General features: G+C 44.4%; 1 protein-coding gene across 4 annotated transcripts in view; it reads right to left on the bottom strand.

Moving 5' to 3' along the window:
• Nucleotides 1-15,796, bottom strand: part of LOC140201171 (inactive phospholipase D5-like) — a 174,896-nt gene that overhangs the window by 136,145 nt on the left and 22,955 nt on the right. For all 4 annotated transcript variants that reach the window (XM_072264855.1, XM_072264856.1, XM_072264858.1 and 1 more), the window contains 2 exons: nt 3,148-3,331; nt 1,741-1,855 (listed from right to left, as the gene is read on the bottom strand). In XM_072264855.1, the coding sequence (XP_072120956.1) occupies nt 1,741-1,855; nt 3,148-3,331 (299 nt within the window). The remainder of the gene's footprint in view (nt 1-1,740; nt 1,856-3,147; nt 3,332-15,796) is intronic.

The following is a 15,796-nucleotide window of genomic DNA, read 5'->3' as shown; positions in this document are numbered from 1 at the left end:
TACAGTCCTTGTTAGAATCTTATATTTTATTGTTTACCTGCTCTGCACTTTCTCTGCGGTTTTTGCACTTCATTCTGCATTGTTATTGCTTTACCTTCTTCTCACTTAATACGCTGTGTAATGATTTCGATCTGTATGAGCAGTATGCAAGACAAACTTTTCACTGTACCTTGGCACATGTGACATTAATAAACCAATGTCTATGATGTTTATCAGGTATCCCTTGGCACAATTTTGAAGGCAAGTGTATAAAGATGTTTGTAACTGAGGAGATGAGTAGATTTCTATCTCAGAATTTTTTTTTATTTAGAGACACACCTTGAGTTAGCAGGCCCTTCTGGCCCAACAAATTTTAAAGTTCAAATTTCAAAGCTCAAAGTAAAATTTATTATCAGAGTGCATATATTTCACCATATACAACCCAGAGATTCTTTTTTCTGTCGGCATACTTAGCCAATCTGTAGAACAGTAGCTATAAACTAAACATCAGAAACGGTTAACTGTAAACTAACTATGCAAATGCAGATATAAGTTAATAGCAATAAATAATGAGCATGAAATAACAATATAACAGAGTCCTTAAATGAGTGTAGTTACCCTTTTTGTTCAACAGCCTGATGGTTGATGGTTGAACCTGGTGGTGTGAGCCCTGAGGCACCTGTAGCTTCTACCTGATGCCAGCAGTGAGAAAAGAGCATTGCCTGGGTCTTTGATGATGGAGGCTGCATTTCTATGGCAACCTTTCATGTAGATGTGCTCAACGGTTGAGAGGGTTTTACACGTGACGTACAGGGCCAAATCCACTACCTTTTGTACGATTTTCCACTCAAAGGCATTGGTGATGGTTACTCTGATGATTACTGGCTCATGGACCTCTAGTCCCCCTCTCCTGAAGTCTACAATCACTTCCTTGGTCTTATTGACATTGAGTGAGAGGTTGTTGTTATTACACCACTCAGCCAAGTTTTCAATCTCCCTCCTGTATGCTGATTCATCACCACCTGTGATACGGCCCACAACAGTGGTGTCATCAGCAAACTTGCATATGGTGTTGGAGCTGTACTTAACCACACAGTCACAGGTGTAAAGTAAGTAGAGCAGAGCGCTAAGTACACATCAGTGCAGTGCTCCTGTGCTGATGGAGACTGTGGAGAAGATATTGCTGCCCAGTTACACTCATGAGACCAATTAACCTACTAATCGTATACTTTTAGAATGTGGGAGGAAACTGGAGCACCCGGAGGAATTCCATGAGGGAGAACGTACAAACTCTGTTACATATGTGTGGAGGAAGAACTACAATTTTACTGAGTCACATTAGTACGGTAGGTGCAGGGCAACCTACAGTGTGAAGCTACGAACCGGGCCTGTCGAGACTAAAACACGTACCCTCAAATGCCCGTGCCAAAATGAGAGTGCCTCCTACTTGGAGGAGGCCCAATCGATTAACAGTGCAATCGATTAGCTTCGTGCACTCACCACATTCTCACAATTGATCTGATATGATACAAACTCCTGACAGACAAAGGCAGAATTGAACCCGGGTCACTGGTGCTGTAACAGTGCGATGCAAATACTACACTACCGTACCACCCAAGCCAATTTGCGCACATTCAGTACTTGGTGGATTTCTGTTGTTCAAAGATGGAAGAGCAACAACCATTGCTAACTGATGCATCACTAGAGAAGCCTCGCTCAATAAAGATGGAGCTACGAGACTGAAGATAATTCTCCACTTACCATTGGCTTTCAGATCCCTTATATCCCGGGACTCAGACTGAAACTTATTGACTGGGATTCGCAGGCCAACGTTACGAGACTGTAGCTGCAGCAGCTTCTCAAATATCTTTTCGCCCTGATAAAGAGCAGTTAAAAAGTCAGAGGAATGGCTTTCCAAACCTTACAAAGCATCTCAGTCTCAATCCAGCACGCCTCATTTGCCCAGGTGCAATTTTTCCTGAATTTATCCCATTTTCACTATGCTTACATGTATCTCATTGTTACGAATCACCTGAGGTTGATCACCTTCCCCCAGGAGCAGACCAGGCAAGTCACATTGTTCACAATGGAGAATGAATGCAGTCACTGGGAGAATGTACAAATTCCTTACTGACAGAGGCAGGAATCGAACCCAGGGTGTTGCTGTGGTTATAGCTTTATGCCAGCTGTTATGTTACCATGATGCATCCAAAGCAACTGTGCGTTAAACTCCATTATTTTACCAATTTGATATCTTTGGTCCATCCATTTCCTCGACCTACTATTTTCTGTACTGCCTGCATTGAAAAGAGTGCAACAGTCCTGGGTCATAATTATTAGCAATGGCTTGGCCATTCACATTTATACCTCCTCTACACCCAACTTGTGTTTCCATTGTAACACACACAAAATGCTGGAGGAACTCAGCAGGTCAGGCAGCATCTATGGAAAAGAATAAACAATCAACATCTTATCCCAAGGCCCTTCATCACGACTGGAAAGGAAGGGTTAGAAAACCAGAAGGGTGAAGGGGGAGATGAAGCACAGACTGACAGGTGACAGCTGAAGCCTGGTGAAGGGGGAGGTAGGGTGAAGTGAGAAGCTGGGAGGTGATTGGTGGAAAAGGTATGGGGTTGATAGGAGAGTGGAACATGAGGGAAAGTGAAGGAGGAGGAGCCCCAGAGGGAGGAGATGAGAAGAGAAGGGGTAAAAAAGGGAGCCAGAACGGGGAACACAAATCTGTTTCCAGCCTTGTCCCATTTCTACCCTCCCTCGCACTACACCATCGATCTTTTTGATGGTGCTGCCCTGCGGAAAGTGAACTAAGACCCATCTGGGTCCTGCGGCAGCTGCTGCCTTTAATTTCCAGCCTGCAGTTTTTAAAAACGTTCCCGTTTAGGAGAGAAAATTAGATCCCAGAAGATCGGCCAATATTAACCAGGTAGGTTTCTGCAGAGGTCAGAGCCTGCCAGCTTCACTGCTAGGATTCATCTGTCAGAGCTTAATGAGCTTGTACGACACCACCTTTCTCCAAAAATAAAGGTCATGTTTTGACATTGTAGCAAGCACTAATCTGGCGATATTTCAGCTTTGTGGATAACAATGTGCCGATGGTCATGATGCTCGCAGAGGACAACATCTAATAGTGGGATCTGCTGTGTCACTTACCCTGTGAGCAAACGAATGGTTGTGGTCCAGTTTCCCAATCCTCAGAGCCCAATTAGAAGAGACGATATCAACACTGTGCAGTGCAGTATCCAGCAAATCCATCCATCCCTGGAACAGGGAGGTGTGCCTGCTGGAGTTGTCAATGCCATCCAGGCCATCCGGAATGTTCTCCACAAGGTGGACCCTGAAGAAAAATGACAAACTGCTTCAGGGTTTCTGCAGACGCGGGACTAAATGAAACTACTTTCTTTTCTCTCACTCAAAAAATGCAAAAGCATTTCCATGAAGATATTCCTACACATAACAGCGTGCACTAATTTTTAACCAGCATGCTTGACTGACATACAAATGGAAATAGGGTAGCAAGGTAGCATAGTGGTTAGCACAATGCTTTATGGTACCGGCGACCCAGGTTCAATTCCCGCCACTGCCTGTAAGGAGTTTGTACGTTCTCCCCGTGACTGTGTGCATTTCCTCCCACAGTCCACAGATGTACTGGTTGGTCATTGTAAATTGTCCTGTGATTAGGGCAGGGTTAAACTGGGGGATTGCTGGGCAGCGTGGCTCGAAGGGCCGGAAAGGCCTACTCCGCCCTCAATGCGCACTCATAAAACATTGAACGTCAAATGCAGTGATCATGCATGGCGCAGAACTGCTCCCTTGCAAATAGGCCGGGACTGAAACATATAAAAAAGAACTGAAGGAAGATGTCTAGAACTTCAAAAGTAGCTGTTAAGTGTTGTGCTGTAGGAAATGAGTGACGGTATTACTGGAATGAGGGAAGCAAAGTGTTGATCCCATCTACTCAGTCAGTTACTCACCCCTACTGAAACCACTGGGGTGGGAGGGTGGGGGGGGGTGGATTCATCTGCTATGTTGTTATCCTGAGCAAGTGGGTTAGGCAGTAGGCAAAAGTCACCAGCGTCCTGCTTAACAGATAGCCATCTTCAGGGTCCAGCTGCGCTATGCACAGAGTGGTCTGAGCAGGGGAAAAGCAGTAGGTTTCTCTCTCGGAACAACTCAGCGAGGAAGTCCACAGAAGCCAGAGGAGACATGGGAAACCGGTCACTGTTTTACCACCGCTGCACATTCAGTTCTGTGGTATCCAACAGATGTACAAAGCTGAGTACAACATTGTGGGCTGAAGGGCCTGTACTGTGTTGTAATGTTCCCTGTTCCGAGTAGAATCAGGTTTATTACCACTGCCTATTCGACATGAAATTTATCATTACTGTCTTACATGATGTGAAATTTATTGTTCTGCAGCAGCAGTACCCTGCAGACATAAAATGACCAGAAATTACAAAATAACAGAACGAACAAAGAGGAAGAATGACCATACACAACTAATACGCGTTCGTGGACCATGACGGCAGGGGAGATGAAGCTGTTCGTGAATGGTTGAACGTGGGTCTGCAGTTTCCTGTACCTACTCCCTGAAGGTAGTGACAAGAAGAGGGCACGTCCTGGATGGTGAGGGTTGTTACTGATGCCCCATTCTTGAGGCTGAAATATGCTCCCATTTGCTTAGTTCCAGAGGTGAGCACAGTTTTACATTTTATTTAAAACACACTTTTGTTGAATTAGGAGCATGAGGACTTCCTCTGTTTCATTTCTTTCAACCCTCTCCACCGGTCCACATTTCATTCCATTGGAAGCACGCCATTTGGTCCTCTCACTGCTGCTGGGATCTTGCTGTGTGCAAAATTCAGGCGGCAAGGCAGTGTAGTGGTTAGCCCAACACTTTACAGTACCAGCGACCCAGGTTCAATTCCCACCGCAGTCTGTGAGGTGTTTGTACATTCTCCCCGTGACCACGTGGGTTTCCTTCCACAGTCCAAAGAAGTTCCGGTTAGTAGGTTAATTGGTTAATGTAAATGGTCCCATGATTAGGCGAGGGTTAAACCAGGGGTTGCCAGGCAGTACAGATCGAAGGGCCAGATGGGCCTACTTTGTGCTGTATCTGAAGAAATAAGTCAATAAATTAGCTACACTTTTCCTTCAGTAAAAGAGTGACTATGTTCCAAAAAATCATTCCTTGCCTATAACGTGCTTTGGGAATTCCAATGGGAACTAATATACTACCAAAATGGAAGTCATTCTGTTCTAAGACATTCTTGACCTACTGTAATTAAGGGTTATGAGGAGGAGAAGATGGCGGGGTGAGGGCAGTGCGCGCGGCCTCTCTGGTGATGAATATGTTATCTGTCAAGTAGGGACCATGCATGATTCTGTTTTGATGGAGACAGACGTGAGAGTACAGAGGAATATCTGGAAAACTTCTGAAATGCCCACTTTGCTGACGCTGCTACTGTGTGGTAACCGGAATCTCCAGAGCAGAAGGCCCCGAAATCCTCAGCTTTGATTGTTTCAGCGGCCGGGGCAAGGTCAAAGGCGCTCGGCAAAGGATGGCGCTTGGGAGGCTGTATCGGAAGGGCTGGCCGGAGGCTCGAAGTTTTTGGACGGACGGACTCAGTGTCGGCTGTGGTCGGCTGCTTCCAAGGCTTCGGCAAGTTGACGGTGCCTGGAGGTTTATGGCAGGGAGTTTCTCCCTTTTGCTGTCAGCTATCAGGGACTCGGGAGTCAATCGACTCGGGGACTTTTGAGACTTTTTTTTTTTTTACTGTGGCCATGGTTTGTTCTTCATCAAATTATGGTATTGCTTTGCACTGCTGTAACTATATGTTATAATTATGTGGTTCTGTCAGTGTTAGTCATTGGTCTGTCTTGTTTTCTGTGATATCACTCTGGAAAAACATTGTATCATTTCTTAATGCATGTATGCATCTCTAAATGACAATAAAAGAGGACTGAGTGTTCTCATAATCTAATCTTATATTGTCCTTCCAACAGCTCCAATTGGACAACGCATCATAGAGACATGGAAAATATCAGGAGTGAGCCATTGAAACCTGCTTCGCCATTGGACATGACCCTGGCTAATCATCTTGAGTGTCCTGTTCCCGATTTCTCTTCATATCCCTTGATCCCTTTGGCATTGATATATTTATTAGTTTCTTTCTTGTAGATATGTCAACTGAACTCATTGATAACAATCCAGGAGGTATCAGGAATAAAATGAGAGCAGGATGTTAAAATACCCCCCAGTCTCACTCACCCAGAATGTGTACGGCTGATCACTGCACCACGACATGGTGACATGGTGGTCAGTGTAACGTTTTACTGTGCCATCGATTACAATCAGGTTCAATCCCTGCTGCTGCCTGTAACTAGTTTGTACATTCTCCCCGTGATCACATAGGTTTCACCCCAGTGTTCTGGCTTCCTCTCACATTCCAAGGACGTATTAGTGTCAGGGTCGGTCATTTTTGGGCATGCTGTGTCGGCACTGGAGGAATGGCAATACTTGTGGGGCTAGCCCTAGCACATCCACACACTCTGCTGGTCGTTGCTGCAGACACACTGCACAATCTATTTCGATGTACATGTGACAAATAAAGCTAATCTTTATGATCAAAAGACTGATGATTAGAAATCCAGTGGTTGTTTTATTTACCCGTGGGCTATAGGGATCATTGACAAGACCAGCATTTATTGCTCGTCCCAAACTAAAGCTGGTGGAGAGTCACCTACGTAAACTGCTACAGTCCTTCTGGTGAACATGGTCCCAGACTGCCACTGGAGAGGCAGATCCAGGTATCAGACCAGGCAAAGACAAAGGACATTCCCAAGTCAGGGTGGTGTGTGACTCAGATGAGGAAAATAATGGGAGCACACTTCCCATTTGTTAACGATCTCCAAGGATCACAGGATGGGACATGGGCCAATAACTAAAGGTCAGGAAATGATTTTGTGTGCTGCTGTTAATGTCAGCTTGAATAAACAGAATTGGAATCAGGTTTAATAGCACTGGCGTACATCATGAAATTTGTTGTTTTGTGGCAGTACACTCCAATACATAAATAACAAAATCTATAAATTACAATAAGTATACATGAAAAAGAAAATTAAATTAAATTAATAGTGCAAAAAGAGAGGAAAAATACTGAGATAGTGGTTATGGGTTCATTCTCCATTCAGAAATCTGATGGCAGAGGGGAAGAAGCTGTTCTTGAAGTCTTCAAGCTCCTGCGTCACCACCCTGATGGCTGCAGGGAGAAGAGGGCATGCTCTGGGTGATAGGGGTGCTTAATGATGGATGCTGCCTTTCTGAGGTATCGGCTTTTGAAGGTGTCCTGGCTGATGGGGAGCCTAGTGCCAACCTTGGAGCAGGCAGAGTTTACAGCTTTCTGCAGCTTTTTCTGGTCCTGTGCTGTGGCCCCTCCATACCAAAGGGTGAGGAAGCCGGTTAGAACACTCTCCCCGCTACATCTGTAGAAATACGCGAATGTCTTTGGTGATGTACTAGTTCTCCTCAAACTCCTAATGAAATATAGTCGCTGTCATGCCTTCTTTGTAATTGCATCAATATGTGAGGTCCAGCGTAGATCCTCATAGAGATGTTGACACCCAGGAACTTGAAATTGCTCACTCTTTCCAGCTTCTGACCCCTCAATAAGGGCTGGTGTGTGTTCCCTCGACTTCCCAGTCCTGAAGTCCATCATCAATTTGTCTCATTCATATGTAATGCCACTGTAAATATAATCTGACAGGCTCTACAGTTAGATTCATTGGTGCTGCTCACCCAGCAGTGAGACTTACTTAATAAGGAATCATTCTGTGATGTGAAGTCATTCTCTGGAGCCATCAGTCTGCAGAAACAACCTCAATTTTCCAATCTAATCCATGCCGTGGTGGGATGGGAGGGACCAGTCAGCACCGTGAGTCCACTCAAATTATTCCTGGCAGGACTGCGAGAGGAGGGAGAGTGCTTTGGTCCTCGTGCGGAAGAGAAGCTGGGCCCCGGGAGCGTAGGGGTGGGGTGGCGTGAGGTGACAAACTGCTTGCTGCTTAAAGGACTGAGCAGGCCTAGAAGCAGGTCGGTGGCAGAGAGGCGTAAGCCTGCAGAGGACAGCGGGAAAGCAAGCATTCTGCCACACGTTTACTGCTATTAGCAGGATCTAGATTAAAACTCGTGCCAGCCCGAATTTACTACTTTATACTTAATTGTCGCCAAACAATTGATACTAGAGCGTACAATCATCACAGCGATATTTGATTCTGCTCTTCGTGCTCCCTGGAGTACAAATCGATAGTAAATATTAAAATTTTTAATTATAAATCATAAATAGAAAATAGAAAAGGGAAAGTAAAGTAGTGCAAAAAAACCAAGAGGCAGGTATTTGGAGGGTACGGCCCAGATCCGGGTCAGGATCCGTTCAGCAGTCTTATCACAGTTGAAAAGAAGCTGTTCCCAAATCTGGCCGTATGAGTCTTCAAGCTCCTGAGCCTTCTCCCGGAGGGAGGAGGGACAAAAAGTGTGTTGGTTGGGTGGGTCGTGTCCCTGATTATCCTAGCAGCACTGCTCCAACAGTGTGCGGTGTAAACTGAGTCCAAGGATGGAAGATTGGTTTGTGTGATGTGCTGGGCCATTTTCACAATCTTCTGCAGCTTCTTTCGGTCTTGGACAGGACAACTTCCATACCAGGTTGTGATGCACCCTAGAAGAATGCTTTCTACGGTGCATCTATAAAAAATTAGTGAGAGGACAGGCCAAATTTCTTCAGCTTCCTCAGGAAGTAAAGGCACTGGTGGGCCTTCTCGGCAGTGGACTCTGCTTGGTTGGACCAAGTCAGGTCATTTGTGATATTGACCCCGAGGAACTTAATGCTCCTCGGTGGAACCCAAATCACAGGATCAGGAGTAGGTCACCAGTACCCCCCAGGCCTGCCCTGACAGTCAATATCACCATAGCTGATCAGTAAGACCAAGGAATTGATTGGAAACCTCAGGAAGGGATAATTAGGAGAACACACACCAGTTCTCATCGAGGGGTGAGCAGTGGAAAAGGTGACCAGATTCAAGTTCCTGGGTGTCAACATCTCTGAAAATCTATTAGAAGTCCTACATATTGATGTCATTTTGAAGAAAATATGCCAGTGGCTATATTTCATTAGGGGTTTGAAGAGATTTGGAATGTCACCAAAGTCTCTAGCAGATCTCTACAGGTGTACGGTGGGGAGAATTCTGACTGCCTGGTATGGAGGTGCCAATGCACTGGATCAGAAAGAGCTCCAGAGGGTCGTAGACTCAGTCACCTCCACCACGGGCACCAGCAGCTCCCACCGTCGAGGTCATCTTCAAAAGGCGATGCCTCAAGAAAGTGGCGTCCACCATCATTACTTCAGACATCCGGGAGGAGCCTCAAGACCCACACTCAGCATTTTATGATCAGCTTCTTCCTCTCTGCTATCGGACTTCAGGAGGGTCCATTAACTTGTGAACACCACCGTACTATTTCGCTCTCCTTTTGCACTATTTATTTATTTATTGTTTGTTTGTGCATTCTTATAGCAATCTCACCGTACTGTTGCCACAAAACAAATTTCACAGCACATGCCAGTGATAATAAACCCGATTCAGTTCTGCCCAAATTCTCTGCTCCTCCTCCATGTCAGATCCCCTTTGTCCCCAATCCCACCATCTTTCAAAAATGCACCTACATCTATTTTAAATACCACTAATGATCTCACTTCCTCAGCTCCCTGGGGTAAAGAATTCCAGAGATTCACCATCCTCTGTGAGAAGAGATTTCTACGGCCACCCCCTTGGTCAATACTCTCCACTAGAGCAAACAGCTCAAGGTCTACCCTGTCAACCCCCTGAGGATCTTTCTTCTAAACTCCAATGGATACAGACCAAAGCAGCTTAGCTCCCCTTGACAAGGCATCCTAAGAATTAGCTTGGTGAATCCTTAGACCGCCTCTAATGCTATTTTATCCTTTTTTTGTGGTTTCATCAATAATCTGTGAATTGTAATAAAACTTCCCCATTTCTGAACTCCAATCCATTTGCAATAAAGGCTAATATGCTGTTTGCCTTCTTAACTACTTCCTAACTTTTAGTGATTTATGCAAAAGACCATTTAGATCCCTTTGTATCTCATGATTAGCATGAGGGTTGCTTCAGCCTTTTACGGCATTCATGCATTTCAACAAATAGAACACTACTATTTTCATGGGGAGTATATATTCCAGAGGTTAATGTCCTCCCTCATACACCAGTGACTACAATGGATCCAAAGTGATGGTACATCATCAGGATTCTTCACCCCCTCACCCTCTCCCGGTTTCACCCATCACCTTGTACTTCTTCCTCCCCTACCCCCATCTTCCTACTCTGTCATCTCCTCTTCCCTTCCGGTCCTGTTGAACGGTCTTGGCCAAATGTTGACTATTTACTCCTTTCCACGGACGCTGCCCAACCTGCTGAGTTCCTCCAGCATTTTGTGCATGTTGCAGCAGAAGGAAGATGCTAGTTAGACCATTTATAAGGTACAAAGCACAAGAAAACCTGCTCCAAAGTGCTGGCACTCTCCAGGATAGTATGTTACCAAATGGTGCCAGGGTCAAGGATGTCTCCAAGCAGTGACAGAAGTTCTCAAGGGGAGAGTGGTGTCCTGTGGGGGCGTGCCTAATTCTGATTGCCAAAAGTGGATGCTTCCATTGTGATTGGTTACTTTAGAAGCTGAAGCTGCTTTTCCCATTGGATAGATGCCTGGTATTCAGTTTCAATCATTCTGGGTATATAAAATAACAACATGGAAGGGGCTTGCTCTCGTCTTCCTTTGTTTAAGGCAAGAATGCACATAGTGATTGAGAAGGTATTCTCTTCGTGAACCTTTAACCAAGTATGCTTGTTGCATGTACGTCTGTTTGTGAGTAGTCAGCTTTGTCATGTCTGTAACTTGGGGAACATGAATAGTCGGTTGGATTTTTACTGTTTGTAAATAAATGATTAATATACCTATTCACAGAGAATGCTTTCTGTATCACTTGCCAGAACCACAAACCTGATTGAACATTACAGGTGGGCAGCCAGAGATTGTTGCACACATCAGGACCATTGACATGGGTAGGAAAAAAGTTATAATGTCCGGCAGGGTTAATACAGAAAGTTAGGCAGAAGATTAATAAACTCAACTTCAGGAACAGTCATCTCGAGATTACTCCTGCGGCCATGCATAAGTGAGGGTAGGAATAGAGGACATGGCAGATGACCGCGTGGCTGAGGAGCTGGTGCAGGAGGGAGGAATTCTGCTTCTTGAACCACTTGGCTCTCAGAGGCAGCCTGAACTTTCTCATCTGCCGCATTACTCCCAGTGGTGTTCTGCAGGGATCTGTGCCAGGTCCACATTGTCTGTAATACACATTGACAATTTAGATGAGAATGTAGGTGGCATGATTAGCAAATCTGCAGAATTCACCAAAACTGGTAGTGTGGTAGACTGTGAAGAAGGCTGTCTCAGGTTACAGTGGCATTTAGATCAACAGCTTACACTGCAACGGGAAAGTGAGCTAAGAAATAACAGATGGAATTTAACACAGACTAGTGTGAAGTGATGCAGTTTAGTAAATGAAACCAGGGCAGAATACACATAATGAATGACAGAGGCTGAAGGAGTATCGTAGAGCAGACAGACATACGGGTATGAGTACCTACTTCTCTCAGAGATATTAAGGTATAAAAAGACTTTGGATAGGCTACAACTGTTTTCACTGGAACGAAGCAGTCTAAGGGGTAACCTGATAGTGGTTTAAAAAATTATGAGGACCTAGATAAAATGGATTGCATAGTTTCTTTCACTGGATAGAGGAGTCTAATCTAGAGGGCATAGGTTTAAGATGAGAGGGCAAAATTTTAAAGGGGATCTCAGGGCAAGTTTTCCCATACATAGAGTGACAAGTTTATAGAATGAGCTCTGGGAAAAGTGGTAGGGGATTGTTAAAGTTACAAATGATAGGAAGAATTGAGAGGGATATTAGCCAAACTCTAGCAACTAGGACTAGCTCCAGAAGGCACCTTGGTTGTCATGGATAAGCAGGGCCAAAGGGTCTGTCCCTGAGCTGTATAATTCTGTGACTTTATGAGTCTATGTGTAGCTGACCAAACTTCTGCTTCTTGGTAACCCAGCTTGGTAACACAACTTTACACCTTCCACTGGAAACCACATACATTCACACTCCAGCATACACTTTGTCTGCAACGTACAAGCAGAAATCTCTGTAGTATCTGGAATGGGATTGAATATGTGGCCGAGCTATGGCTGTTCCAGTGAACTACGCAGGTGAGAAAAATTATCCAGTGGGAAATTTTTCTCCCTGCAATCCAGAGGCAACTAGGTTTTCCTCATCCATGAACATAACTCAAACTGGCTAGGTCTTGGTGACGGAGAAAGGATTAGCAAACAGAACTTGAGGAACAGACTCAGCAGGTCAGGCAGCATCGATGGAGAGGAATAAAGAGTGAATGTTTCGGATGGAAATGTAAGGAGTCCTGATGAAAGGTCTTGGCTCAAATTGTTGGCTCTATTCCTCTCCAAAGATGCTGCCTGACCTGCTGAGTTCCTCCAGCATTTTGTGTGTGTTACTCTGGATTCCAGCGTCTGCAGAATCTCTTGTGTTTATGACGAGGCATACACACCTTTAATATTTAGGCTGTGAGTACTGTACTGGCATCAATTATTGAAAGGGTTTCTCTGGCTTCATGAAAGCTACCAGGAATTGCATTAACACATATCGTGGTTACAATAGCTCTTGGGGAATAGTGAATGTTCTGGAGACATGCAATGAGCTCAGAACAGAGTCAGCAAGTTCAAGAAGCAGTTTTCCAGTAGCATTGAACCTCTCTACTACCTTAGTGCCAACGTTGCACACCCAGTCTTTAACTTTTAGAATAAACCGCAAGATGTAGGAGCAGAATTGCTCCATCATTCCATCGTGGCTGATTTATTATCACTCTCAACCCCATTCTCCTGCCTTCTCCCCAGGGCCTTTGCCACTCTTACCAATTAACAACTTCTGCTTTAAATATACCCATTGACTTGGCTTCCACCGCCATCTGTGACAATGAATTCCACAGATTCACCACCCTCTGGCTAAAGAAATACCTCTTCATCTCTATTCTAAAGAGATGTGTTTGTATTTTGAGGCTGTGCCCTCTGGTCCCACACTCTCACACTATAGGAAACATCCCCTCCACACCCACTCTATCCAAGCCTTTCAATATACAATAGGTTTAAATGAGTTCTCCCCTTATTCTTGTAAATTCCAATGAAAGTAAATCATTTACCATCTAAAACACCAGTAACATGTTTCAATCTACCTAGTGTGAAAGTTACTGAGTAGATGAGTTAAAGGGTGGACATAGTTCAACTGATTTTTAATGGAATTGATAATTGGAAATAACGTTTAGTGAAGTGTCAAGTAGACTTTGCACATTTTACCCAATAACCTGCAGCCAAAGTAACCCAACCAATTCTTAGGTATGTGACAGAAACTGTTTATTTTCATCTTTATCACTCTCCTAACGAGATATAAATTCTAATTCTTGTTTTTTTTTTTGAAATCTCCTATTTCACCTCTAGTTGGATATCCCTCTGTGCAATTATTCTACCATAATCCATCATCAGTAAGTGCTTCATGATTTTCCGAATGAAGTCTACAGAGAACAAATGGCTGTCCACAGGCACCACAGAGCAAGGAATTTTATTATTAATTTTCATGATCTGAGCATTGCTGGAAATGTTAGGATTTATTGCTGTTGAAAAGGTAGGGGTGAAAAATATTCTATCATACTGCTGGTAACTTATGAAGACACAATATCACAGGAGGCTTAACAGAATTAATTTGTCACAGTGGATGAAGAACTACCAACTTTCTGAATCTATCAAGTATTTTCTTTCCTCAGACCACGTACAATGTAAACCATTATCAACCCTATTCTTAAGTGCACTGACTTCATTTTTTTTTAAAAAGGACCTAGATGTTGCTGGCAATCCCCAGCATTTATTCCTCTTCTCTAATTGGTGGTAGGATGGAGATACATCTCTACCAAAGGAGGTGTAAGGCCTTCTCCCTCTATTAGCCTGCAGGTCAACCTTGGGCAAGGTGTAGCACCTACTTAGCTCTCTGATCAGGGTCAAGTGAAGCCACGGGAGCAGGTGGTGGATGGTTGTATGAGCAGCCGGTGCATATCACAGGTCCTGGTTATGCGACCACTGACACCGAGCAGACAATCTCTGAAAAGAACTAATGATGACAGGGGTCACCCATCTTGTAAAGACACTGCCCAGAAGGCAATGCCAAGCACTTCTGTAGAAAAATTTACCAAGAACAATCATGAAAAGACCATGATCACCCTCATCATACCGAAATCTAACTGCCCTTGAGAAGGCAGTGGGGGGCTTGGACTTGGACTCATGCTGTCCTTCTAGTGAAGGCATTCCCAGAATGTTGTTAGGGACGGAGTTTGAGGATTTACACCTAATGACAATGAGGGAAACATCAATAAATTTCCCAGACATAACAGTGTGCAGCTTGAGGAGGAACCTAAAAGATAAAATAAGCTTTATTTGTAACATGTACATCAAATCAAACATGAAGTACATTGGCTGTATCAAATCAAATCACAGAAGATTGTGCTAGCCCAACATAGCACACCCACAACACACTAACCCTGACCGTACGTCTTTGGAATATGAGAGGAAACTGGAGCACCAGAAGGAAATGCACACAGTCATGGCGAGAACATACAAACGTCTTACATGCAGCGACATGAATTGAACCCCCCCTGGTGATGGCTGGTGCTGTAAAGCGATGTGCTAACTGCTATGCTACCATCCTGCCTACAGGGGGCAGTGTACCTGTAATCCCTGTCCCTTGGTGCTAAAGCTCATGGGCTTTTGAAAAGTGTAATCACGATACCCCGGGCAATTAATTGCAGTGTGTTTTGTACACAGTACATTCTGTTACCACTGCACAGCGGAATAGATGATTAGACCTGATTAACAGGGAGTGAATCAAAGCAACCTGCTTTTTTCCTGGAATGTGCTGAGCTTCCTGAGAGATGTCCATACTGCATTGATTCAGAGAAGCAGAGAACATTCCATCGTGCTTCTGATTTGTGACTTGTAGAAGGTGTCATGGCTTTGCAGTGTTAGGAGGTGAGCCACTTATCTCAGGATACCCACTCCCCAACCTGTTCTTCCAGCCTCAATATTTATACATCTGGTCCAAATGAGTTTCAAATCAACTGTGATTATTTATTTATTTACAGATACAGCGTGGAACAGACCCTTCATGGTGGAAGACTCGGCAATTAATAACACCATTGAATGTCAAGGGTAGGTGGCTAAATTCTTGTGATGCAGGTCGACACTGCTTGACCTTTTTGTGAGGTGTGTGTCACTTGACATTGATCAGACCATGCCTGAAGTTTACTTAAGTCATGCTGCATGCATTTGTGAGGACTTGCAAATAGGATTTAATGTTGTGCGATCATCAATGAGCATCTCCATTCACGATGGACAATAAGGTCTTCAAAAAAGTAGCTAAAAGTGGCTGTGCCAAGTGCCCTGAGGAACTCTTGGAGCAAAGTTCTGGAGCTGCGATGATAAGAACTCCAACAACTATGACTTTGTGCAAGGCATTATTCCAGCCTTTGACTTCAGTTCAGAGCTTCTTGCTGATACACTCTCTCAAAGGTTCATGTGGCAGTCACGTCCACCTCCCCTCCGGAAATCCAGCTC

Source organism: Mobula birostris, chromosome 8, assembly GCF_030028105.1.
Source record: "Mobula birostris isolate sMobBir1 chromosome 8, sMobBir1.hap1, whole genome shotgun sequence".
NCBI lineage: Eukaryota > Metazoa > Chordata > Chondrichthyes > Myliobatiformes > Myliobatidae > Mobula > Mobula birostris.
Note: the sequence above shows the minus strand (reverse complement) of the source record. Positions and strands in the feature narration are given on the sequence as shown.